The sequence below is a fragment of the Chelon labrosus genome, assembly GCF_963514085.1.
Source record: "Chelon labrosus genome assembly, chromosome: 1".
NCBI classification, from domain to species: domain Eukaryota; kingdom Metazoa; phylum Chordata; class Actinopteri; order Mugiliformes; family Mugilidae; genus Chelon; species Chelon labrosus.
In genome coordinates, this window is record NC_140337.1 from 8,923,596 (window position 1) to 8,947,520 (window position 23,925).

The 23,925-nt window shown below is 41.6% G+C and overlaps 3 protein-coding genes across 4 annotated transcripts; 2 read left to right on the forward strand and 1 right to left on the reverse strand.

Moving 5' to 3' along the window:
• Window positions 1–1,668: 1,668 nt before the first annotated feature.
• faah2b (fatty acid amide hydrolase 2b) lies at window positions 1,669–12,339 on the forward strand. 2 transcript variants are annotated; one of them, XM_084552054.1, is made up of 12 exons: window positions 1,814–1,950; window positions 2,216–2,330; window positions 3,348–3,430; window positions 3,988–4,124; window positions 4,382–4,591; window positions 5,075–5,194; window positions 5,879–6,014; window positions 7,394–7,511; window positions 7,617–7,736; window positions 9,694–9,805; window positions 9,901–10,089; window positions 10,499–12,339. In XM_084552054.1, the coding sequence occupies exons 2-12, from the start codon at window positions 2,289–2,291 to the stop codon at window positions 10,672–10,674; spliced, it is 1,443 nt and encodes a 480-aa protein (XP_084408180.1). In that variant the 5' UTR covers window positions 1,814–1,950; window positions 2,216–2,288; the 3' UTR covers window positions 10,675–12,339. The 2 variants fall into 2 exon arrangements, with proteins under 2 accessions (XP_084408179.1, XP_084408180.1); XM_084552053.1 differs by lacking the exon at window positions 2,216–2,330 and having other exon boundaries at window positions 1,669–1,950.
• A 1,016-nt stretch (window positions 12,340–13,355) lies between these two features.
• On the reverse strand, window positions 13,356–19,582 carry nelfa (negative elongation factor complex member A). Its single transcript, XM_084552039.1, has 11 exons — window positions 19,039–19,582; window positions 17,052–17,223; window positions 16,744–16,905; window positions 16,413–16,502; window positions 16,171–16,298; window positions 15,978–16,047; window positions 15,796–15,884; window positions 15,585–15,693; window positions 15,134–15,462; window positions 14,939–15,038; window positions 13,356–14,195 (listed from the first exon to the last, which is right to left on the reverse strand). Exons 1-11 carry the CDS (start codon window positions 19,246–19,248, stop codon window positions 14,011–14,013), a joined length of 1,644 nt encoding a protein of 547 aa, XP_084408165.1. The 5' UTR covers window positions 19,249–19,582; the 3' UTR covers window positions 13,356–14,010.
• A 959-nt stretch (window positions 19,583–20,541) lies between these two features.
• Window positions 20,542–23,318, forward strand: nicol1 (NELL2 interacting cell ontogeny regulator 1). Its single transcript, XM_084553272.1, has 3 exons — window positions 20,542–20,662; window positions 21,629–21,717; window positions 22,508–23,318. The coding sequence occupies exons 1-3, from the start codon at window positions 20,554–20,556 to the stop codon at window positions 22,577–22,579; spliced, it is 270 nt and encodes an 89-aa protein (XP_084409398.1). The 5' UTR covers window positions 20,542–20,553; the 3' UTR covers window positions 22,580–23,318.
• Window positions 23,319–23,925: the final 607 nt, after the last annotated feature.

Genomic DNA, 23,925 nt, shown 5'->3' on the forward strand with positions numbered 1-23,925 from the left:
ATTCAGTCTGGGCTTTTAGAGTGACACAGCAAGATAACAGAAGCTAAGGACATCTGTGTGGAGCTCAAACTAAATAATATACGTGTGCATCATGTGAGGCTCTGCACTGTGCTGCTGCTGCTGCTGCAGTGTGACACAGCAGCAGCAGACAGACACTATGGATTCTCCACTAACCCACTGACCTGCATTGCAGAGGCCTTTTTTTTTCCTCTTTTGTGCTACGTGCTCTGGATTTTCAATAAGGAGTAAAATGGGCTGTGTCTCCTTTAGCAGTGCTTCCCTCTAGTGTTCAGACACAGCTAGCTCACTGGAGTTTTGTCTGAGTGAAACATGACGCTGATGCTTTTTTAAAGGGCGAAAAAAATAAATAAAAATAATTGCTTTAGTTAAGAAGTAGAGTGTTAGTGTGTTACAAGTAAAATACTTACATTTATATCTTATTTATATGAGAGGATCAGCACTGGAATGAGCTAAAAGTGCAGGATCAAAAACATTATTCATTTAAAATTGTCTGTTATAAATATATATACATTATATTTTTGTATTGCTGGTAGAAATGGTGCCATTGTTCATCACTTTATGTACAGCAGTGTCTCTTGTGATATTTATCTTATAATATAAGATATAAAATGATAATAGGCCGTGTATGTATTGATTATGATTGAATATATTTTGAAAGCCACTAAAGTTATAAAATAAATGCAGTCTCTCTGAAAGTGGAGAATAAGATGCATAAAATCAAAATACTCGAATAAAGAAGAAAGAAAAGGGAAAATGTAACTGAACTGTAAATAAACAGATGTGATATGACATATATGGAGACTTTTTTTTTTTTTTTTTTTGCAAAAATCCAGAAAGCTGAAAAGCTTTTGTCCAAACGTGTATCTTAAATTAACTGTTAATTGTAACTCACTTATATCTCAATAAAGTTTTAACTTCCAATTTCCAGTTTGTGCATTGACGAAACACTCAAGTCAACATGATTTATTATTTAATAATAAAAGATATGAATGTTATCTCCCAGCAAGCAGAAACACGAACAACGGAGCTATTGAGCAACAACATTTATGTTTCTGTCATTGTTGAACATTACCCCTGATTGTCATGGAGACCGGTATAGGTCATCGACAATTTAGCCAGGATAGATACAATACATGTTCCGGTCTTTATTTTCAAAATAAAACTAAACGCCGTGTCCAGCCTTTTTTTTTTTTTTTTATTTATTTTGCCGTTTATTTTGTTTTTACTGATTAATATTTGCAATATTGAAGAAATACCAGAAACATTAAGTTTGCTTAAAAATGTAAAGGTCTGTAACTTATGTAAATAGAATGATTAATTATTTGATAAATGTAATTAACGCTTCTTTCGCATAAAAATCTTTATACAAATATAAGTACTCTCCTAACAGGACATGTTTTAATGTAAATAAATCAATTTGAAGTGTAGTAAGTGACTTCAGATGAAACAAATATACTGGATTAAAAAGTTATCTCGTGTAACTTTATTTATCTTTGTGGCGCATGGAATATAAATACTTAATAAAATACAAGTTGCCCCAAAATGTACTTAAATACAAAACAGCAGCTTAATGAGAAAGGGAAACTGTATTTCCGGTTACAACATCGTTCTCACTAACCTGCGTTAACTTGATCGCTACGTATATATAAGGCTCAACGGCCGCCGGTGACAGAGGTGTTCCGTGGTGTTGACAGCGGTCGAGCAGCCGTTGACCTTCTGTCCTCTCACCGCGGTGGAAACATGGCTTTGAGCCTCCTGGAAAGGGCTCAGGTATGGCTCGCCAAGACGGTCATGGGAGTCTTGATGGTGGTTTTTAGGTTCTTCTCCCCCCGGAGACCCGCGGTGTCCGGGAAGAAGCTGCCTCCCGTCACAAACCCGCTGCTGCTCGTGTCAGCTACGCAGCTCGCCAAGAAGATCCGGAGGAAAGAGGTGTGTACCCGGTCAGACCACCGCCGCAGCTGTAATAAAGGTTTTATCTCCTTTAATCGGCTTCAGTCCAACACAGAGTCTGCTCTTATCAAACTAATATCATGACAGACTATAGCACAAGCAGTTAGCGCTCTTTGGGAGTTAGCTAGTCGTTTAGCATTGTGACACTTTAGGTTGACTCCTCCATACATGACAGGACGTTTTTAATTAGAAACCTTACTGTGGCTAAAACCGTTGTGCATGCATATTTTTTTTTTTATTACAGTTGAATTCAGTTTCCACGTCTCTCCATTAGCCGTGTATCACCTGTGGAATGACCATACACCTGTGCTTTCTGTATGTCCCGGATGTTAATGTTTCTACTGGACAGGGTCAGACAGGTGTGTGGCTGAGAGAGAAACACGGTTAAACACCACGGAAATAAGACTGTAATACACTGATCATGTGACATTAATAACATAATAATAATGTAATATCAGTTACATTCATATTAAATGACATGACAAAAATAATATTAAAATATGACCTGATAAAAATCCTCTTGTGATTTTTCTCTCATTATAAACAAAATGATTAATAGGTTTAATTGAGAAATACATCTATCAGCCATAACATTATGACTGACAGATGTCATTGCACCAGTCAGCTTGTCTCAAGTGAACATTTTGTTCTCAAAGTTGATGCTAGAAGCAGGAAAAATGGGAATGTGGAAGGATTTGAGTGACTTTGCCAAGGGCTGAATTGTGACGGCCAGACGACTGGGTCAGATATTCTCTAAAACTGCAGCTGTCTAAAGTGGTCCAAGAAAGGAAAACTAATGACCAGTGACAGAGTCATGGGTGGCCAAGGTTTCGTCAACGAATGTGGGTGTCAAAAGCTAGTCTGATCCAACAGGATGAGCTACAGCAATAGCTCATGTTAATGCTGGTTCTGAAAGAACCCTGCAGAAATACACATGACACGTGAGCGTCAGAATGGGACCACTAATCAATGAAAAAAAGATTTCCTGGTCTGAAGTTTTCTTTTACATCACGTGGACGGCCGGATGCTTAGGATATGACACCAAGATGCAAGGAACATCCTCTTGTCATTGTCATGGGGCTGGGGGAGAAGAAGAACATTAAATTGTAACAAGATCATCAGTGCTATTTACGTCTTCGGTTGGTGGTCATATTGTTGTGGCTGATTGGTGTACATGTCCACGCTCGGTATTGTCTTTAGCAGCAGCACTTCAGATGTTAAAATGATATCGGTTTGGGAAACAGATCTTTCAAGTGTAAACCTGTAAATGCTGGAGATCTTGGTTCTTCTCCTCTTTTCCTCTTTTCCGTATTTTTTCCGAGTGTTTAACTCATCCCAACTCACTCCTTCGTGGTCTGAATGTTTTATCTGTGCAGGTGTCAAGTGTGGAGGTGGTGCAGGCTTACATCGACAGGATTCAAGAAGTGAACCCGTTACTGAACGCTGTTGTAAAAGACAGGCAAGAAAGAACCGTCTTTACTCTCTTTACTTGGTTAATTCAGCTGTGGTTATTTTGATAATCTAACGCTAAATATTGACTTGTTCTAATTTCTCATATACGAGGATTTAATTCAGTTATTAATTATCAGTATAGCAAACTGGGTATCTTTAGGTTTTGGACAGTCGTTCAGATAAACGATAAATTTAAAGACGCTATCATTTTATGGATAAGACTTGATTTCTAAATTAGATTATTAAAAAATATGAAATGTCTGGTTAATTGATAATATAATAATCAGGTTTCTTTGTGTTTACGTCAATAAATAAGCTCCTTGGAGATGAATTATTACTCACTTTAATCCAGACTTTTTATTGTTTCACTTCTCTTCTGCACAAAAAGTTCTTGTCCTGCATATTTTTCCAAACTGAAAATTACAATTTTTTTTACTGGAACACATCTTTACTATACAAAGGGTCAATTCTCCCATAGTCACGGCTTCTTTTATGGTGCATAATCTTCAAGTCAAGCAGAAAATACACAGAACTGGGGCAAACAATTGGTTTCTTTCTCTCCAGGTTTGCGGCTGCCCTCCAGGAGGCGGCCCAGGTCGATAAGCTGATTGAGGAGGAGACAGGAGGAGAGGAGGTGCTGGAGGACCGACTGCCTTTACTGGGAGTCCCACTCTCTGTCAAAGAGTCCTTTGCCCTGCAGGGTAAATCTAATCTCCCGTCGGCCTCTTTATACCGGGCCCTTTACCTTGGTTACATACGTCTGTTGACCTGTATTTGAGTCAACAGCCGATATTGTTAAAATACAACCACCTGCACCCACTCACTGTGAACAGCTACTTGGACACGCATTCTGTATGTAAGACAAAAGACTTGTTGTGGAAATACAAGTAAAAAAAAAAAAAAGAAGTGAGACATAAAAATGAGACTGAAATTGAAAATAGACATTTCTGTCTTGCAGGCATGCCCTTCACTACCGGCATGATCTCCAGGCAAAGAGTTGTGGCCACGGTCGACGCTCCTCCGGTGGCCCTGCTGAAGAGAGCGGGCGCCGTCCCGCTTGCCGTCACCAACACCAGCGAGCTGTGCATGTGGTCCGAGTCACACAACCACCTCCACGGCATCACCAACAACCCGTACGACCTGGAGAGGATACCAGGAGGAAGCTCAGGTTAGCAGCTGTCGGTTTAACAAGTGAATGGTCAGTCATTAACTACAGAGGTAAAGGCTCTGGGTCTTTAAAGGGGAACTACGCTGATTTTCCACATCAGGTTGTTCAGAGGTCAAAGAGAAGCTGCATCTGAGACAGTTGAATGAAGGCTTTTGTGTTTGCACAGGGAGTCTCGTACATCTCATGTGATGTGTCTTGGCTCAGCATTGGTTTATTTATTCTGTTCCAACTTTTACTTTTACATGAAAGTTAAATAACATAAGATACATTGTACATGTGTTTAGATAAAACTCAAACGCCTAGTTGCCTTTGTTTTAGAAATAGTACGAATATATAATTAAATACTTACTGTCTTTGGAGTCTCTTGATTAGTTGTCACTCACAGCGGCTCTGAGCAGAAGTTACAGGTACCCTGCAGACATTTTGGACCCCACCTTATGTCACCTGTCCCTCTGTTTGCCTCCTCTCTTCCTGTGGCCTCAGGGGGTGAGGGCAGTATAGTGGCAGGAGCAGGTGCAGTCATAGGTGTGGGCTCAGACATTGGCGGCAGCATCCGTATGCCATGCTTTTTCAATGGGATATTTGGCCATAAAACCACTCCAGGTAAGAGAGTGCTGATTTTTATCAGATGTTTTTTCATTTATGAAAAGAATCCTTCTGGTTGGTGCTGTTGTAATAGCCATAATACTTAGTGGGTTTTTTGTTTTCCTCTGGAGTCAGTGGCCACCAAAGACGGAGCTAAGAAAATAATTATATGTCTTGGATTCGTCTCTCTTAACACAGATTTGTGGTCTAATGAGATTAAAATTGTTTAAAAAAAACTTTATTTAAACTATATACGGAATTGTATGAAAGACTGAATAGTGTTAGAAGAGTTTTAGCACCTGGTTTCTAATAGGTGAAAAACACAGACTCCATCCCCCCATCATTTAATGATAAGAAATAATTTTTATGTTTGTTAAATGTCCAGTGGTAGAATATAGAATCTATCAGCATAAATCAGTATAGTATTTATTATTATGCTTTCATTAATGGATAATTATTATGTTTTTGTTAGCTTAAGCTGAGTCCTTCATTGGTTGCAATTTACAACGTCACCACTAGATGCCACTAATTTGTACACACTGGCCCTTTAAACTGGAAAACCACATTTGTGTGTCATCTGCCAGATATCATGGTGGACATTTTAAGCATTTGTAGTCCCCAAGTGACCTAAAAATAAAAAAAGTAAAAGAAAAATACTGCAGATTTTAAGAACATATCACTGTAACTGAAGTATTTCTGCAGGTGTCGTCTCCTGTGAAAACCAGTACCCTCCCGCCTCTGGCAGACAAGAGGAGTACCTCAGCAGTGGTCCCATGTGCCGCTATGCTGAAGACCTGCTGCCCATGCTCGAGATCATGGCAGGACCCAAAGCTCGCATGTAAGAGCTCTGCTAACAACCTACTCTGCTTTCCAACGCCACCCCACTTCATTCACATACATTTATAGCTGACACGGCACACGGTAGGTTTTCTTTAAAGTGTTAAATTTCCCTGTGCACATATGCAGTTATCATGTAGCCAGACGTGGTAACTGAGAGGCTGTCTTGGAGGCAGCAGGTAGGAAAATGCATCCTTGTGAAGTGTATTTCTATAGTGTATTTCTATAGTGTATATTCAAATAGTTGTTATGCAAATATGGCGATAATCAAGATGTAAGCACATCCAAAAATTCATTATAGGTGTTTGGGTAAGATTGAGCTCAACGGTAAAATAACCACACCGCTATCTCAGTCCTTTTTATGCTCCATAGAAGTGATAGTGGGCCACATGCTATAACATTTTCATAATCCTCTACTGGACTTCTTCTGCTTTTACTGGGCTGTTACTTCATGCGGGTGTCCGACTGGGAATGCGTATATAGTGCCAACAATGCAGTGATATGCAAAAGCAGTTCCTGACTACTATGCGCTCAAACATGCCAATAAAAATCCTAAAATCTAAAACAAAGCTCAATAAATTTGCATGCCTTAATTGTTTTGACATGGCTGAGAGACTATTGTGCATTTATCAGAGTTATACAGGTGATACTAAACTCATTAAACTCACCAATGGTTTCATGTTAAATCAAAATGGTAGCGGCCATGTGACAACATAAGCGGTGACGTGCCGGCGAAGGCAGGAGAAGCTTGTGAAGGTGGATATAAACAATATATCTTTGATTTATGAGGAAGTGAGTATGTTCAGAGTGTTTGAGAGGCTTAGTGTCTTCAGAGACTTGGTCTTAGTATATTAAACAAAGGCAACTCAACTCTTTAGAGTTTCCTTTAAGACATTTCCATCCAACCCATCCAAATGGTGTCTCCAGTTCTAAATTACTTCTTTTTATCCATTCACATTGATTTTCCACCATTTTGTGGAAAAACAGGACATCAGTTCCATCTGAATAATGTAGTCTAATTTCAGGTAACAGTCTTTAACAGACACTAGTCATGTGAGTTGACACCACCCACAGACGTTCCAGTAAAAACCTGAACTCCTCACCAGTCACTTAGAACTGAAGAAGCTACTTGGATGAACGTCTTTGAGAAAACTCAAACAAGTCCAGTTGCATTTGGTTGAGCTTTGTTGTTTGGGTATTTGTCGAGCCCCAAGGATACACTTCCTTAAGTCGAACAGGTGGTTTTCTTGTCAGATCAGGTTTGTTTGCCTGGACTTCGATCAGGTTTGAGTTGACAAACCCTAAAGGTGACTGTCAAGCCAATCATTGGTGTGCGGTTGTTCAACAGTGGTCTAATTATGGTGTTTGCTTTCACGTCAGGCTGTCCTTAAACACTAAGGTGGACCTAAAGAAGCTGCGTTTCTTCACCATCCCTCATGACGGCGGCTCTCCTTACACATTCCCTGTCAGCAAAGAGCTCAGAGATATTCAGAGGAAGGTGGGTTGATTCAAATCACCAAATAACCTCTGACCTTCACGAGTCTGCAAAAGAAGAACTGCCACTGGGATGCTTTCAGATCTGAAACACACACATGTTCTACAGGTGGTGGAGCGTCTGGAGGCCGACCTGGGAGTGAAAGTCCAAGAAGTGCGACTCCCTGGGCTCCGATTTGGCTTCCAGATCTGGGACACCTACATGGGTCTTCCTGACAAAGAAGGAAAAGTAGGTGTACCCGATAACCTGATCCAGTGCAGCGCTTCCCAGCATGTCTGTCCTGGACAATTACCGCACAGCAGGCAGAGAAAAGGCAGCGAGGGAACAGGCATTAGTTCTTTGCTGTTGCCAGGACTCTCTATCTAATAAGACATGTTTCACAGTGAAAGAAAGCAGGCTCAGTGTTAGTCACAGCAGCTATTGTAGTCTGCTGCCTGGAAATGGTTCACTAATCTGTTTAGCTGCCAGAGCACGGCATACCACAAACACACGCCACCTCAGAGGACACTACACTGCCTTACATCCATTTGCTGCAGAATAACAGTCTTCTAACAATAAACTTAAACCAAACGTTATCACTAACATCTAATGATTTCAATTGTGGAGACTTTTTTGTCCTTCAACAGGGAGTTGAGTCCCCACAATGTGCCTTTGTAAACACATTTATGTTGCCTCACATAATTCTCTGAGGACTGCAGGGTCCTTAGGTTAATCTGATAAGAGTTACCTTATTACCCACGTGGCCTTGTCCCACCTCCTGACTGTGAAATTTATGTACTGATAATTTGTATTTAATGTTGGACAAAGAACATTTACTTAAGTACTTTTTGAGGTACTTTTTTTTACAAAACACTCATCAAACCACCAATTTTAGGTTAAACTGGTGGTTCCCGATCCATCTGGAGCGACTACTTGGGGAAACAAATGGACTGTCTAGAATGATGCTTCCCTTGTATCTATATATATATATATGTTTGAAATGTTTCACCTCGTGCGCATGTCTTGCTTTAATCGTAATAGTATTAGTCCTCAATTTGTTGGCTGATCCTTGACACATCTCCTGACACATACTGTATATGAGTTCATACCAGCTCAGATTTAATTTACAACCCTAGATAAGATGAGTTTAGTAACCACTGGACTACACAGTTAACAGTTTATACAGTTAAATATTTTACTGCACATGTAATTGAACTTTACTAATAATCTCTAGAGTCTCATCTTCCCTTTGTATTCTCTTTTAAATGAGTATAACACAGTGGGACCCAGACAGGGTACACCTGGCCCTGGGATGACTACCATGCACATGGTATAACGGTCAGGATAGATTAGAGAAGTTCATTAACGGCTAGTAAGGACCTCTAGTGAAAAACAACTCCTTATATGGGACTGTTCAACGTTGCCCTTCCTCTTGTTCAGGTGAACCTATATAGGTACATATGATGCTCTATATCAGCAGATATCCAGCAGGCTCTGAGAGTCTCTCTCCATCTCCCTTCCTGCAATAAAACCATAAAAGATACTGAATGCATCCAGTCTCTTACCCCTGTTGAGTGCAGGCGGTCACATGTGAGCCAGACCACCTCCAAATGTGGTCAGAGATCGGATCTTTCAAATGCGATCTCAATGCGACGTCAGAGGTGCAGACAATTTTATGAAGCGAGTATTTGTTTCTCTTATGTTCGTGTCTCATAAGGCTGCCATAAGAAATACCATCTACGTTCCACCTATGTTCATGGTAGAGCCATGTATGACCATATATGGTACAGGTACTGTATAGCCACTGCTCCTTTGCATCTAAATGAGGTGGTTCAGGCCTCTGGTCAGGATGACCCCTGGTTGCCTTCCTTTGGTGGTTTACTGGGCATGGCCAACTGGGAGGAAGGGAGACTTGGAATTTGTTACCTCCACTGACCTGTGAACGCCTTGGGATACCTTAAAAGGAACTGGAATGTGTTGCTATGGAGAGGGTCGCCTGTCATTTCTTGCTTAGCCTGTTGCCACCAGGTCCAACCTCGGATAAGAGGATGTAAATGGATAAATGGATGGATATTTGTGTGTCGATACAAGAGTACTGGTAATCTGTCTGACATATCAACCGTATTACTGTGTCTGTGGTTGAATGAGCTCACAGGACAGAAATATAATAAACTTACTTGGTACTGTGTTTAATGTGTGTCCTCAGTCTCCTCTGCCGTTTGCTGAGCTGATGGGGGAACCAGGACGGCCAGTGTGGCCTCTGTGGGAGCTGCTGAAATGGATGGTGGGAAGGTCAGACCATACCATGGCTGCTATCGGTAAGAGGGGGGGAAAGAAACACTGATTTATTTTACATTTCTTTTGTTCCCATGAACTGAACAAGCGTGTGTGTGTGTGTGTGTGATGTCTTCAGGTTTGTCCCTGGTGGAGATGACCCACAAGTCCAAACCCTCGTCTTTCTGCATCCAGCAGAAGGAGAAGCTGCAGAAGGAGATGGACGAGCTGCTGGGCGCTGACGGGATCGTCCTTTACCCCTCACATCCTAGAGTGGCACCCAAACACCACCACCCGCTCTTCAGACCCTTTGACTTCGCCTACACCGGTCAGTTAACGGTCTCGTTTCATACGGTACGGCGGCGACACAGCAGGAGCAAAGCAAAGGCGTCTTTTAAAACGTTCGCTCCAAGCTGCTGTGAACCTAAACTGACTCCAGGGTATTTTGGTGTCTGTGAAGGCCAAACCATCTGTTTGCACAGTTAGTCAAAACATCATAAAGCAGGAAGATAACAAATGACCCTGAATGCACAGCTTGTTGGGTGGAGTCTAAACTATTTTTTTGTCAAGCCTCTTGTCTTTTTGAGTTTTTAGAATCACAAAACTTCACAGAATAACCTAAAATAGCTGCCAAAGAACAGAAAACGTCTTATCCCGTCAAAATACACGCCACGGTTATATCTGTGTCCCTCCAGTTTTCACTTCCCCCGTATTTAAACCCTCTCCTCTGTCCTCAGGTATATTGAACATCCTGGGCTTGCCGGTCACACAGTGCCCCCTGGGTCTGGGCGAGGAAGGTCTTCCTCTGGGCGTGCAGGTTGTTGCCGGGAAGCTGCAGGATCGCCTGACCCTCGCCGTGGCTCTGTACCTGGAGAAGACATTCGGAGGCTGGAGGGACCCCGGAGCGAACTAAAACCACACACTATCAGCCACAACCAAACATCCAGACTGGAGCTGGTCGGATTGAAGACAGCGGTGCACTGTGTCTGCCTTGCTGCCTGCTATAGTACACGAAGAGGTACACTGGTTGAATGTTTAAGTCCAAGAGATTGATTTTGTTTTGCACTGATGAAGCCTCGGTCATCTCAGTCAGCGTCTTTCAAGATTTTATCAGTTATCCCGTTCAGAGACTTTTATTTTACGAGCACAAGCTTTTTAAAAAAAGATTAGTGAATTTGTCTTTGAGCATTCACATTATCACACAAGGTTTCTGTGCTGCTCCACACACACACACACACACACACACTCAGGCTGTTGTTCTGATAAGACCGTTCAGGTTCACGTTTGCCCAGATCGCCTCAGTGCTTTTAAAGAATCATAAAGGTTTAATTTGCCGCAGCCAGTCGGATAGATGACAATCAAATGTGGGCAGGACGCACTCACACATCAAATTTATTTACGAGCACATTAAAAACAAACGGACCAAAGTGCTTTACAGAGATGAGACGAGACGGTCTATTGAACACCAGAGTGTGTGGCTGGTTTGAGCTGCTATTAACTAAACAGACATCGGCGTGAAAAGGATAAGACGACTCACACGACATCAGCAGCTGAAAACCTTAGCTGTATGATAACGTGAATGCTGCACAATTCCAGTGCCTGTTTTATGTTCAAACTCATTTCAGTTAATAAAAATATATCTAAATATTTTCTCTCATAACTGTTACTTCTCGTACAAAACCGCTTTTACAGCAGGCCTGTTTTGCACACATAAAGAAAGGGGACATTGATGACCCTGTCCACGGTTCACTGCTTTTCCCTTCTTGGACCACGTTTGATAGGTACGGACCACTGCAGACCAGGAACACCTCTCAAAGAGCTGCAGTTATGGAGATGCCTTGACTCAGTTGTTTAGACACTAAAACTGCTCAAATCCTTCAACTTTTCCTGCTGCTAACATCAACCTTGAGGAGAGAATATTCACCTCCTGCCTAATATATCCCACCCACTGACAGGTGTTATGATAACCAGATAATCATGGTACTTATACTCTCAATTATATCTTCACTTCTCAGTACATACACCGCCTGGCCAAGAACAAAGGTCAGACACTCTAATATTTTGTTGGACCACCTTTAGCTTTTATTACAGCACACATTCACTGTGGTATTGTTTCAATAAGCTTCTGTAATGTCACCAGATTTATTTCCATCCAGTGTTGCATTAATTTCTCACCAAGATCTTGTACTGATGATGAGAGAGTCTGACCACTGCACAAAGCCTTCTCCAGCACATCCCAAAGATTCTCACTGGGGTTAAGGTCTGGACTCTGTGGTGGACAATCCATGTGTGAAAATGATGTCTCACGCTCCCTGAACCACTCTTTCACAATTTGAGCCCCATGAATCCTGGCTTTGTCATCTTGGAATATGCCCACGAACATCAGGGAAGAATAAAAATCCAGTGATAGAATAACCTGGTCATTCAGTATATTCAGGTAGTCAGCTGACCTCATTCTTTGGACACATAATGTTGCTGAACCTAGACCTGAGCAACTGCAGCAACCCCCGCCTCACTGATTAGGGGTTTTCTTAAGGCTACACAGCTGTTCAGTCCCAATCCCTTGAGTTCCCTTCACATTGTTCGTGTGGAAATGCTCTTACTTTCACTATTAAACACAAGTCTGAGTTCTACTGTTGTCTTTCTTTGATTTCACCAAACGTTTAAGTAATCAATCATGTTTTTTTCTCAAAGACAATGGTTCCCCAATGTCCTTCCAGTTTTTAATAATGCATTGGACAGTTCTTAACCCAATTTTAGTAGTTTCTTCAGTCTCCTTAGATGTTTTCTCTACTTGATGCATGCCAATGATTTGACCCTTCTCAAACAGACTAACATCTTTTCCATGACCACAGGATGTGTCTTTAGACATGGTTGTTGAAGAAATGAGAAGCTACTTCTCATTACATCATTCATTCATTCATCTTCTGTAACCACTTGTCCCGTGAAGGGTCACGGGGTCTGCTGGAGCCTATCCCAGCTGTCATCAGGCGAGAGGCGGGGTACACCGTGGGCAGGTCTCCAGTCTATCACAGGGCTAACACAGAGAGACAGACAACCATTCACACTCAGTCAATTTAGAATCACCAATTAACCTAACTAACATGTCTTTGGACAGTAGGAGAAAGACGGAGTATCCGGAGAGAACCCATGCAGACACAGGGAGAACATGCAAACCCTCATTGCATCAGTTGGGGTTAAATAACTTGTTGCCAGCTGAAAGATAATCACCCATGAAGTAATTATCCAATAGGAGGCTCACACCTATTAAGTTAATTAAGCTTAGTTAAATCCAGCTGGTGACTCTTTTTTGGCCGGTCAGTGTCTATCATTCAGTCTGTACAAAAACAACTTGATGTGGGTTTATGTGTTGGACTATTCTTTCAAACATGAGAATGAGTTTCATGACTATTCCTATGTTTACTACTCTAGTTTAAATACTGGTCTTCAGCTATGAAGACACATTTAGGCTTAATAATGCTAAAAACCTGCTGTACCGTTTTCAGTTTTTAGGAAACACAGATGGACTTGGGAAGTTCTGAGCTCTTCCTAACAACCGAATCCCTCTTACGCGATAAAGAAAGATGAGAAACACCCCTCTGGAGTCTGTTGTCGCTTTATTTTCTTCCCTTCTTTTGAAAAAGGATGAAAAACTGTTAAATATCTACCAGAAGGCTCCAAACAGAACGTGACAGCACTGAGAGCTTTTCACCACCCCTGTTATTTTTTTTTGGTCATCTCTGCGACGACGGTCATTATTGTTGTCTCTGTCTTGTCCCAGAAAACGATTCTGCTCTGGTGGGTAGAAGAATAAGCTGCACGCATCACATTTGTACAGAAAAATACAGACGGCTCGTCTTCTTTCTAGACACGCGACATGCTTGTACCTCGGTACAAATTCTGAAAGGTGCCCGCTGTGAGATTAACCCCTCTGCTCAGACTCGTAGCGCTCTCACCCCTCCTGACCACAGCATCAACAAGGAATCAGAGGTGACTTAAAAACAGAAACAATAAAAGGGAAACAACAAAAAAAAAAAAGAAAAAAAAATACAGAAATATTCTTCAAAGAGTCCTGCATTTTGGCGGGGCAGGAATAAGGGAGGACCTCTCTCTCCTTGTCAATCCCTCCTCCTCCCAGTGCTCCGTTTGGCCCAAATGTGTTGCAAATACTTGTATTTGTGTGTAAACATGTTTTTTCTTGAAGTGGATAAGAAATTTGGGGTGTGTAACCGAGGGCGAGTGAAGCGCCTCAAGAGGTATTGGTGATGGGTTTGTATTTCTTGAGGCGGGTCCACTGTCCTGTTGAGTAGTTCATTTCGAAGACTGTGTCCACCAGCATGGTGGTGCTGCCGGTGCCGTCGGCTTTGGGCAGAACCTCTGTGTGCTCGCTCAGCTTGATCTGGATGATGTCCCCTTGCTCCGGGCACGGGTTCTCTGCAAGAGGGGAGCAGCGGGGTGGGTTAAGCTTTGTCCTCATCAGGTTTGTTCATGTGCTTTACGAATCAGTCATTGTACAGAGTAGAGCATTTATGCCACTTAATCTGCATTACATTCAAAAGACAAAGTTGTGAAAAGGAGCAGCAACTCAGGATAATTTTATTTCCTGTGAAATCAGACAAATTTTTTAGGTAAAATTTTTTTTAGGTTCCACGATTTCTCAACAGCTTTGCATGTGTTTTCACTTCCTTAACATCCAGTAAAGGCATGACACTTTGCATGTTGAAAATAGTTGTGTAAATGTAAATTAAGAATGCACAGTAGCAGTCAACATATGGGCCATCAAGTGTCAGAGACAACTGAAACACATTCATGAGTCATACAGCTCTGGAGCAACTAAATACTTAACTATACTGAAACCTTTCATCTGGAGTCAGTGGACACCCTAGAGCTTCAGTTAGCATTATCTGCCTCTGTGATTCTGTCTTAGCACTGACTTTATTTGCATTTTCAGTTACACTTTATTACACCGTTGTGTGTGTCATATAGAAACTGTACTGCACTCATAGCAGGGCCACACAGTTGGGGCTCAGCTGCAAAAAATAACCTATGGATCAAAACAGTCTGACAGGGAACACGCTTACCATGTAGGCAAAATAAATCATCTAATTTAACAACAGGAACAGAAACACGTTGTGTGAAACGGATGCTCAGCTAGCGAGTTTCAACTAGTCTCATACCTCTGGATCCAGCCATGAAGCCCAGGATGAGGGCCTTCTCCGGTCTGGTGACCTTGTTGGCCGTCTTGAACATCTCCTGGGCAGCGTACATCTGGTCTCTCTGAGGATCAGAAGACGGCACGGGGCAGAGAATTTAGCCGACTTAATTCTTGGAGGGCGTTTATGTAATCAGCTGCTCTCGTTTTCCTCACTTACCGTAAGTGAGAGGTTCTTTTTGGGCTGGGGCTGTGGTGGCGTAGGGGCCGGCGTTGGGGTGGGTGTCTGAGGTGTGCTGGGAGGCTGGGTGGGGGTCTCTGGCTGGCTGGCGGTCGCAGCTGCGGGGGGCCCGTTGCTGGCGGGGGTGGAGGCCGGCGTGCTGGGGGACGTGGGGGTTGCAGGGTTTGCTGTGGTGTTTGCGTTGTACATGGGCGTCCTCTGCTTGTACTGGCCCGGTAAGCTGGCGTTGGCTCCAGTGCCTGCTGTTGCCGACTCCTCTGGCTGGCGAGCTGCCTGCAGCGTGTCCCGACCTGAACCGCCAGCATTGGCTTTACAAGAAGACGGTGACGAAAAGACGTGAGCTTTAGCTCTGAGAGTGATTTCTTTAGGTTTGTGGAAGAACTGAAGTGAGGACGCAGGAGAAGAGACTGCACCTAGCGGCCTTGCCTACCTGGCTGTGCCTCGGAGCTGGGAATGTAGGAGGAAGAGGGAACCATGCTGGGTGTGGCCGGTAGGTAGCTGGTTGATGGCAGAGGATTCTCGTTCAGCGCCCCCAGTTTCTGAAAATAAAAAAAACAGTGAGTGTTTATGCAGTTGCAGGTTTTTAGAGATAACCAAGAGGAAGTAAGAAACACAACAGGAACACTTGTAGAGTGAAGTACCTGTGCAGAGACGAGGCCAGCTGCGTAGTCTGGTGTGGTGTTTTCCACCACAGCTTCTTCTTTGGCTGCTTTTTCTCCCGCCTCCGTTTCTACATCAGAAGTAAAACATAATCAGACATTTTCTTGACTTATAAATTTATGATGTGGCTGTGAAAATTGTGCAAACTGATATCTTAAGATACCCAGAGTCTTTCTTCTCCTCTTAGCCTCTCTTCCAGCTCCGACCATGTCCAGCTCTGAAATGTCTAACAACTGAAAAACAAAACAAAAAAAACACATACGTGAACCAGAAATAGTCCACAGAACTAAATGAAAATAAAACACAACGTATGTAATAACAATGTAAAAGAGGTAAGAGCACGAGGAAAGACTTACCTTGACCCCCCTCTCCTTACGCAGCGGCGTCCGTGGGGGTGCAATAGGTGTGCGGTTACTGGGAGGGCTGAATATACTGGGGGCGGTGGGGCTTCGAAACGGGGCCTTGGGAATCCCCTTGAGAGGAGCTGAGATACAAACAATAACACATGCATCAGCAACACTGATAGTTTGTCACAGCTTTTTTACAACCCTAAGGCCTCACTAATGAGCAGATACACGTGTATGTGTCTGCAACTCACTAGTAGTGTCAATCTTTTTGACCAGTCCTCTCCCTTTGGCATGAAAAGGCACTCCGGCTGTCTTCTTCAGCTGCTGGGCTGTCTCTGTGGCTGCAATAGAAACAAAGAAAGAAAATGTGACTAGAGCATTACGAGCCACAATCAGAATATGCAACACAAGTAAGAAAATATAAGTTTGGCATGAAATGCAAAACATCCATTTTCTTCAATAAGAAACATACAACAAAGATGAAGAAAATATAAAAAGGCTGGTTTTAAATAGTAAAGGAGGGAAACCCAACACATTGACATGGTATAAACCTGGCTGTGGCTGTGTCTATGAGTGACTTACATTTCTGTAGTAGTTCTGCTCGGAGGGTTGCGCTCTTGGGCTTTCTCTTGAGCTGGAAATGTTTGACGGGGGGCGTAAGAGGTCCCACAAGAGTGGTCAACGCACTCTTGTTCAGGTACTGGCATTCAAGAGGAAGCATGGCAGACGCCTCGCACTCGCCCACTGAGGAGGAGAGAAGGGAAGTGCTTACTGAGCTGCTGCGACTTCTCCACGTTAGTTCAAATCTGGCTCACGTGTAAATAAAACAGCTCTTATCCAGTCACAGACAAAACGCTTTAAAAAAAAAAAAAGAAATAACCATTCCCCACCCTTTTCTCTGAGCTCTCCAAGAATGTCCTGCACGTTCGGATTCTGCTCCTCCAAGTCCAGATTGAGAGAACCGGTCTCTGGGAAGGACTTGAGGATGTCTGCAACCATCAGCACCCAGGGCTCCGAATCCACTGTAGCCAGCTGGATTATCTCCGACAGGGCCTCCTTCATCTGGCAAACAGAGACGGGTGGTGTTAGTGGGACCAGTTTAACACATTGTGAAGTGTTTCCGTTACTCGTCCTAGCCCACTGACTAAAATGTGGCTGACGTAATAATAGAAACATGTGTCTGTAATTCAGTCCGTTATTTTAACCACATGCTGAACACCAAACCTTCATGAAGACAGGATTTAGTGCAGGACTGTTGATATTCAAATGTTTTCAGTGGTCATTACCTAATCGGCTGAAGTGACACCACATCTGCTCCCAGTTTATTTAAGTATAACAGGTACGATAAGGTTTATAAGGCCTCTTTAACTTGTGTTGGAGGACACACGCCGTCTGCTGAACAAGAAATGTTTTACTAAATACTTTACCTTTTTGTTACACAAATGAGACGGACTCTGACCCAGTGTTGGGTAATGTTTACAAGCACATGAGTCAGTTTCTATAATTTATTACTGTTGGCAAAACAGAGGGCAGTGAAATAACTATGTAGTTAAACTCTATACAGACTGAAGACTCTTAACAACAATATTCGAATATAAAAAAACGAATTAGCAATGTGATAATTAACAAAATTTATTCTTAACTTGAATTTAAAAACATCAGCTTACCGCTTTACATCCGAAGGTATCGTCTTTACCAATTATTTAACATTTTATAGACAAACAACTGAATGGCTGATTTAAAATAAAATGCCTTCACATATTTTTGACAATACATAAAAACATTCTTCTCTGAGTGGTAATTACTCTGGAGGACCTTCAGATTTTACACACTCCATCTCTGTAACATCCAGAATCAATTGGTATCCAGTTATTTTTAGTCTCTTAAATCACAGAAAGGCCACTCTCAGTTTTTGCTGTTCTAAGTGTCTATTAGAGAGGTGTCTATCACAAACTTTCAACTTTATGCAGATCAGTCTATAGACGTAAACACTTCTGTACAATCATTATTAAGTCTCCAAGGCAAGAGACAAAAATAATAATGACAATATCGTTTCAGCAAAACTGTTTAAATATTTGTATCGTGTAACTCCTCCACAGTTATAGTTCGGGGGTTTTGTTTGTCTTTTATTCCAGTTGTTAGAGGGGAAAAAACTAACAAGTTTAAAGATGTCCCCTCGGGGACATTTCAGATTATTTCCAGTGGTTTTATAGAAAGCGAATAACACGTGGAAGAAAATAATAAGCCGATCCGCAACATTATAACACTAAAACACTGATCACAGTTACCTATCAGTAACAAGGCAGTATGAATGAATATGCAGGACACACTGATGACGGCTGTGTAACGTTTTAGGAAGCTAAACAGGTGATATGTCGGACTGGAGCCTGGTACCGCCCTCCTGATCTCTCTCTACAGCCCTGCGCCCATCCCACCACAATGTCTGTCCGGGCACCGCCAGGCTAATGTTTCCCGTTGCAGCTGGTGAACCACCGTTGAAAAAACAACGCTAATATGCGCTACGGACACGTCGCGGAGCAGCTTATTGATAATTTATATTCATAATTAAGTTGTGGTCTTGAAACTGAGGTAAAAGAAACTTTAGGATATATCACAGAAACAGCACCAGTTTGCCGCTTCTTGCGCTAGCTAACGATATTATCCGTGGTAAAGTTAAAGATAGCAAGCTAGCGCTAACCGAACAGATTAAATAGGGAGATTAGACTTTTTTATAAGCAAACCTAACACTCACAGGAGAAGTCGTGTTTATATTTAGAGTAGCCTGCAGCAAAGCGAGCTCCCGTCTTAGCCGCGAATCAAAGTTAATAGCTTATCTTACCTGTCAGGCTAACAGCTAGCTAACGTACGGCGACCCACCTCGTCAACGGTCCGCCTCGGAAGATGCAGCATCCCGAGCAGGAGTTTCAGCTTCACCGGCGGCGATAAGCTCGAAAAGCACAGCCGTATGTTGTCGATGACCGACACGGTGAGGAGGGAAGCAATGCTCGGGGGCGTCCAGAGCTCGTCCGTAGATCCAAGTTTGTTGTGAAGCCACAGGCCGGTGTCGCTGTCCTTCATCGACGCCATCTTGGAAAAAGAAGTGTTTTGAGTTCGGGCATTTTAACGGGCTACCTAAGAAAACAGCAGTCAGGACCCCGCCCACACCAGGGTGGGGGACACTTATCAACACTTTAAAACAAATGAATGCATGAATAAAACATGTACATTCATTAAAAATTAACAGTGGAAACTAAACATTGAAACAAAAAAAGGTTAATTCCACCTGCCATCCTGTCGTAACTGTATATATCCCGCCTGTGATAAGTTGTTATCTTCATATTGTCTCTATATATTATTATAATAAAGTTTTAATAAAGGTGTGTGTTGTTTTGCATTGTCAGTTTGTATGGAGCTTACTAACAGAAAGGTACATACTATGTAATGTTTGCTAATCTGCTGAAATATCTGAGTTACTAACTATTTAATACATATTTATACTTTGCAATGTACAGATTTACACTACTTGAATGGCACAACAGCAAAGTGACCACAAGCCCAACATACACAGACTTGCCAGTTCATTAGGTACACTCATTAGGTAAACTAATGTATTCTAATACAACAGTCCCAACACTTTAAGTCTTTACTCAAATAACTCTCAAAATATTACTTAGCAAGAGCATAATGCTATAGGAATCAAAAATAAAAATATTTTAATATATATACACGTATTATTACTGTTTTGTTATTGTCATAGCTATTTTTACTTTTGTGTATATACTGGAGTCTTTAATGTACCACATATTAAAAAAATAAAATAAAATGGACGTGTTTTGCAAATACCTATCTCTCTGTCTATGTAATCACCGTAACTAAAGCTGTTTTAAGTACATGCAGTGAATGAAAATATACACAATTTTCCTTTTAAATGTGGTGGTACAGTTTAAATCTGTAATTACGCCCCGTTTTTGATTATAATATAAATCTGAGAGGTCTGCGGATTAATTCCGAGCCACGGCTTTTATTTTGAATGTCGTCACCGGAAGTCTCGGTTCTGGTCCCCAAAGCAAATTATAGATGACCCACACGCATGCGCACTCCTATAATCTACATACAACAGTCCTCGGTGGGCATCTTGTGTTCCGCAAAACACCGTCGCCTATTTTACGGTAAGATAAAAAAATAAATGCTGACAAATTAACCCTCATTATTTGTACATTTCATTTAGAAACGAATACACACATTTTCCGCTGAATATTTGACCGTTTTCCAAACAAAGCCCATCAGATTTCGTGATTTATTTGGCGTGTAGGACATTTTCCACTGTTTTTATGTGTGAAAAGCTGATTAATGTTAGTCTGTAAATTAAAGGTAGCTGATCGCATCATCGCCATGGCATCCAGAGGGTATGTGCAGGCAGTGGTACTGCTTCTGGCGGTCCAGCTCTGTCTCGGTGCAGCTGATGCGGATCAGGAGGCTGGGACTGTGATCCCCGCTGAAAGTAGGTGGATTTTTAAAAATGGGGTTTGTTCTTTTCATCTATCCAGTGTGCGTTTTGAAATGTATTTGGGTGGAAATCCTTCAGCTACAGTGGCAGTGTGCAGGTCTCACAGGGCTGTCATAGTGAGAATTATAGGTCATCCTCATTAATGTGTGCTTCACTGTAGGAAACTGGGCCTGCGCGACATTTCTGTTGGATTTCACTATGGGGAAATACTCAGAACTTTATTTTATGGCAGATTATTGCATATTTGACCTTTTTAATCCAGCCCTCTGCCGATATAACTCACTTGCTGGTTCATAAGGTACACCAGTGGAAATAAATGCATCCTAATGTAACATTCCTGCACTAAATCCTCCTTCATGGCTGTTATAATGTTCAGTTTATGTTGAAACAGCATCAGATTTTGGAGGATGCAAATTGTGAACCAGAGCTTTCATATGTGGATAAAATATAGTGCAGGACATTAGAATGCATTTGTTTTTACTTGTGTACCTAATGAACTTATCTACAGTTAAGAAGAAATGCTTAATTATACGTACATCATAATCACAAAGTAGACATAACTTAAAGCCAAATCAAAATCCCCATATATAAGAAATTAAAGCAAAACTGTGTGTTTTTCATTGAAGAAATAACTACATTTTTCATATTTGAATTCTGAAGCAATAAAACCTAATTTCCCACACGTTATAGACTCTGGGGCTCTATGCTATATGCAAACTGGTCTAATATAACATGCTGATGTCAGATAATATTGCCATAGCTATCTGAGATTTTTGAGCCTCTTTATTTATGCTTCTGATAGACATTACATTTAAATATGTTCTATTGTCCTGTGATTTTCACTTGTCACTCTTTGCTTTGAAATAAAATCTAACTGGAAACATATCTCTCTTAAATGATAAGGCGAATATATGCTATAAATCTAAACCTGCATCTTTATTTCTGAACGCCTGTTTCCAGGTCGTCCCTGTGTGGACTGCCATGCCTTTGAGTTTATGCAGAGGGCGCTGCAAGATCTAAAGAAGACCGCTTTCAACCTTGATGCCAGGGTAAGTGGAGCCCTTCTGTCTGTGGACACTTTTGGAGCATCGTGTTATTTTTTTTCTGCTGACCAGGATCTGTGTAATAAACCTTTTGATTATTTCATTTTAGGTGATGTTAAATGTATAGGGGATCCAGCTGAAACCAATTTGCAAGCCCCAATTGTTTACATCTTTATGAATCAACATTGAAATGGAAAAAAGTAAAGTGGTTTCACTAATTCTGTAAAAAAAAAAAAAGAAAAAAAAAGAGAACGTTTTTATAGAGAGGACGCCTGGTAAGACCAATTACAGCCTGTACATGTAACTACTTTTAGAAGTCTCCCTGAAATATGATTGATATTTTAGCAGCTATTGTATGCCGGGCAGGTGAGTTTACTGCATAGATGGTTGAAAATAAAATCATCTGCATACTTTATGTAGTTAACTAAGTTCAGCTACGAGGACCTTGCTGATTCAGATTTTGAATTTTGTATTTTAGTCAGTAAAGATCTGAGTCTGTCTGGAGAACACAAACCTCCGTCTTTGACAGTGGGACTTGGTCCTCATATTTCTTCCCCAACAGAAGAGCTACTTCTGCAGGAAACACTGCAACCAAACCTAAATCGAGCACATTGCATATGACGTGAAGCCTCCAGCCTCCAGATAATGACAAATAAGATGAATAGAGATTTTGGAGCAGGGTTGTTTTCTTAACTGTCATTATCTGAGGATTAAACTGTGACCTCTACAAGATAATGGATGCTTGACACCCTTTAACTGGATATCTAATGCTTTAATGTCGTTTTTCCTGCTGCAGACAGAGACGCTGGTGCTGAGGGCGGAGAGGAGGGCTCTGTGCGACTGTATGCCCACTAACTCACTGCGCTGAGCTCGACACTTCCTCCTCCCATCACTATAAAACAACCCTGTTCTAAAACCTCGACTCATCTTCTTCACACAATAGGCACTTTATTTTATTTTCTCTCATGTCGGCGTCTTCACGAGGCCTGGTTTTGTTTTGCCTTATTCAGGACGACTTTTCTACCACGAATGTTTTACATTGTGAATGACATGACTTTGGACTTCAGTTTGGTTTCCATCGACAGCTCTCATCCGTCTCCTGCGAAGCATAAACTACTTTTTGTACTTTTTTTTTTTTTTGACCGCGTAATACAGAAGAATGTGTCCATACATTTACTTGTTGAATGTGTTCGAGATCAATGTTTACGACGATTACACACATCAAACTGTAGCATCACACTGAGTTTATTTATCTGCTCAAAGTAATATTTCAGTTTTAATTTAAATTCTAATTAGAAATCATTAGAGTGTAATTTCACGGATTTAAACAGACTGATGAAATAACCATGGAGATTGTTTTTGTAAATTGATATAAATGTGAAGTTTTATCATATTTTTAGGCGGACAAAAGAATACTTGTAGGTATTGATTTAGCAAAGCACTGTAGCATGAATTTATGGCACTTTCTGTTAATCTATTGTTAATATAGATTGTATGTATAGATTATGTACTGTATATGTACACGGGGACGTGTAATAGAGGTGTCTACAGACTTTGTCTTCACTGTCTGACAAAGGCAAGAATAGTGATGAACCGTACGGTATCAGATGTACTGCGCCTTCAGCAGGTGAAGGGGAGGAGCGGCGGAGGTGAAATAATTGTCTTATTGTTGCTTGTTCATGAACAGCGTACTCTGTTTTCACAAGGAGCCACATTTACTGTCTTAATGTTGTACCTATAAATAAAAATAATTAATGATCTTAACTGCTTTTATTCTGTTATTCAGTTTAATTTCATCCAGACGGCAGCAGCAAAATCCAAATTGTCTCAAGGCGCTTGTCTTGTGAGATCAAGAATTGAGGCAGTGAGGTGTTAAGAAAGAACAGGAAGAAATCTTGAGCAGATCATATGAAGGAACCTATCTAATCAAGACTGGCTGGGTACAGAGACAGAGAAAAGAGAGAAGGAAGGAGAGGAGACAAAGCAAGCACATAAAGAAATACACCGATCAGCCACAACATTAAATCCACTGACAGGAGAAGTGAATAACATTGACCATCTTGTGACAATACAATGTTCTGCTGGGAAACTTTTGGACCTGACATTCATTCGTGTGGATGTTACTTAGACATGTACCACCCACCTAGACCAGACCAGGCACCCCCACCCCATGGCAATGACACTCCTTGATGGCAGCAGCCATCTCCAGCAGGA

Excerpts from the sequence above, each read along its gene's own strand:
- faah2b (XM_084552053.1), top strand. The coding sequence starts at position 1,762 with ATGGCTTTGAGCCTCCTGGAAAGGGCTCAGGTATGGCTCGCCAAGACG. Across the intron at positions 5,195-5,878 it reads TGGCCATAAAACCACTCCAG|GTGTCGTCTCCTGTGAAAAC; the intron begins GTAAGAGAGTGC and ends GTATTTCTGCAG. Across the intron at positions 7,512-7,616 it reads TCAGAGATATTCAGAGGAAG|GTGGTGGAGCGTCTGGAGGC; the intron begins GTGGGTTGATTC and ends CATGTTCTACAG.
- nelfa (XM_084552039.1), bottom strand. The coding sequence starts at position 19,248 with ATGGCGTCGATGAAGGACAGCGACACCGGCCTGTGGCTTCACAACAAA. Across the intron at positions 16,299-16,412 it reads CAAAAAGATTGACACTACTA|CTCCTCTCAAGGGGATTCCC; the intron begins GTGAGTTGCAGA and ends TTTGTATCTCAG. Across the intron at positions 14,196-14,938 it reads CTTCATGGCTGGATCCAGAG|AGAACCCGTGCCCGGAGCAA; the intron begins GTATGAGACTAG and ends CCCCTCTTGCAG.
- nicol1 (XM_084553272.1), top strand. The coding sequence starts at position 20,554 with ATGGCATCCAGAGGGTATGTGCAGGCAGTGGTACTGCTTCTGGCGGTC. Across the intron at positions 20,663-21,628 it reads GACTGTGATCCCCGCTGAAA|GTCGTCCCTGTGTGGACTGC; the intron begins GTAGGTGGATTT and ends GCCTGTTTCCAG. Across the intron at positions 21,718-22,507 it reads CTTTCAACCTTGATGCCAGG|ACAGAGACGCTGGTGCTGAG; the intron begins GTAAGTGGAGCC and ends TTCCTGCTGCAG.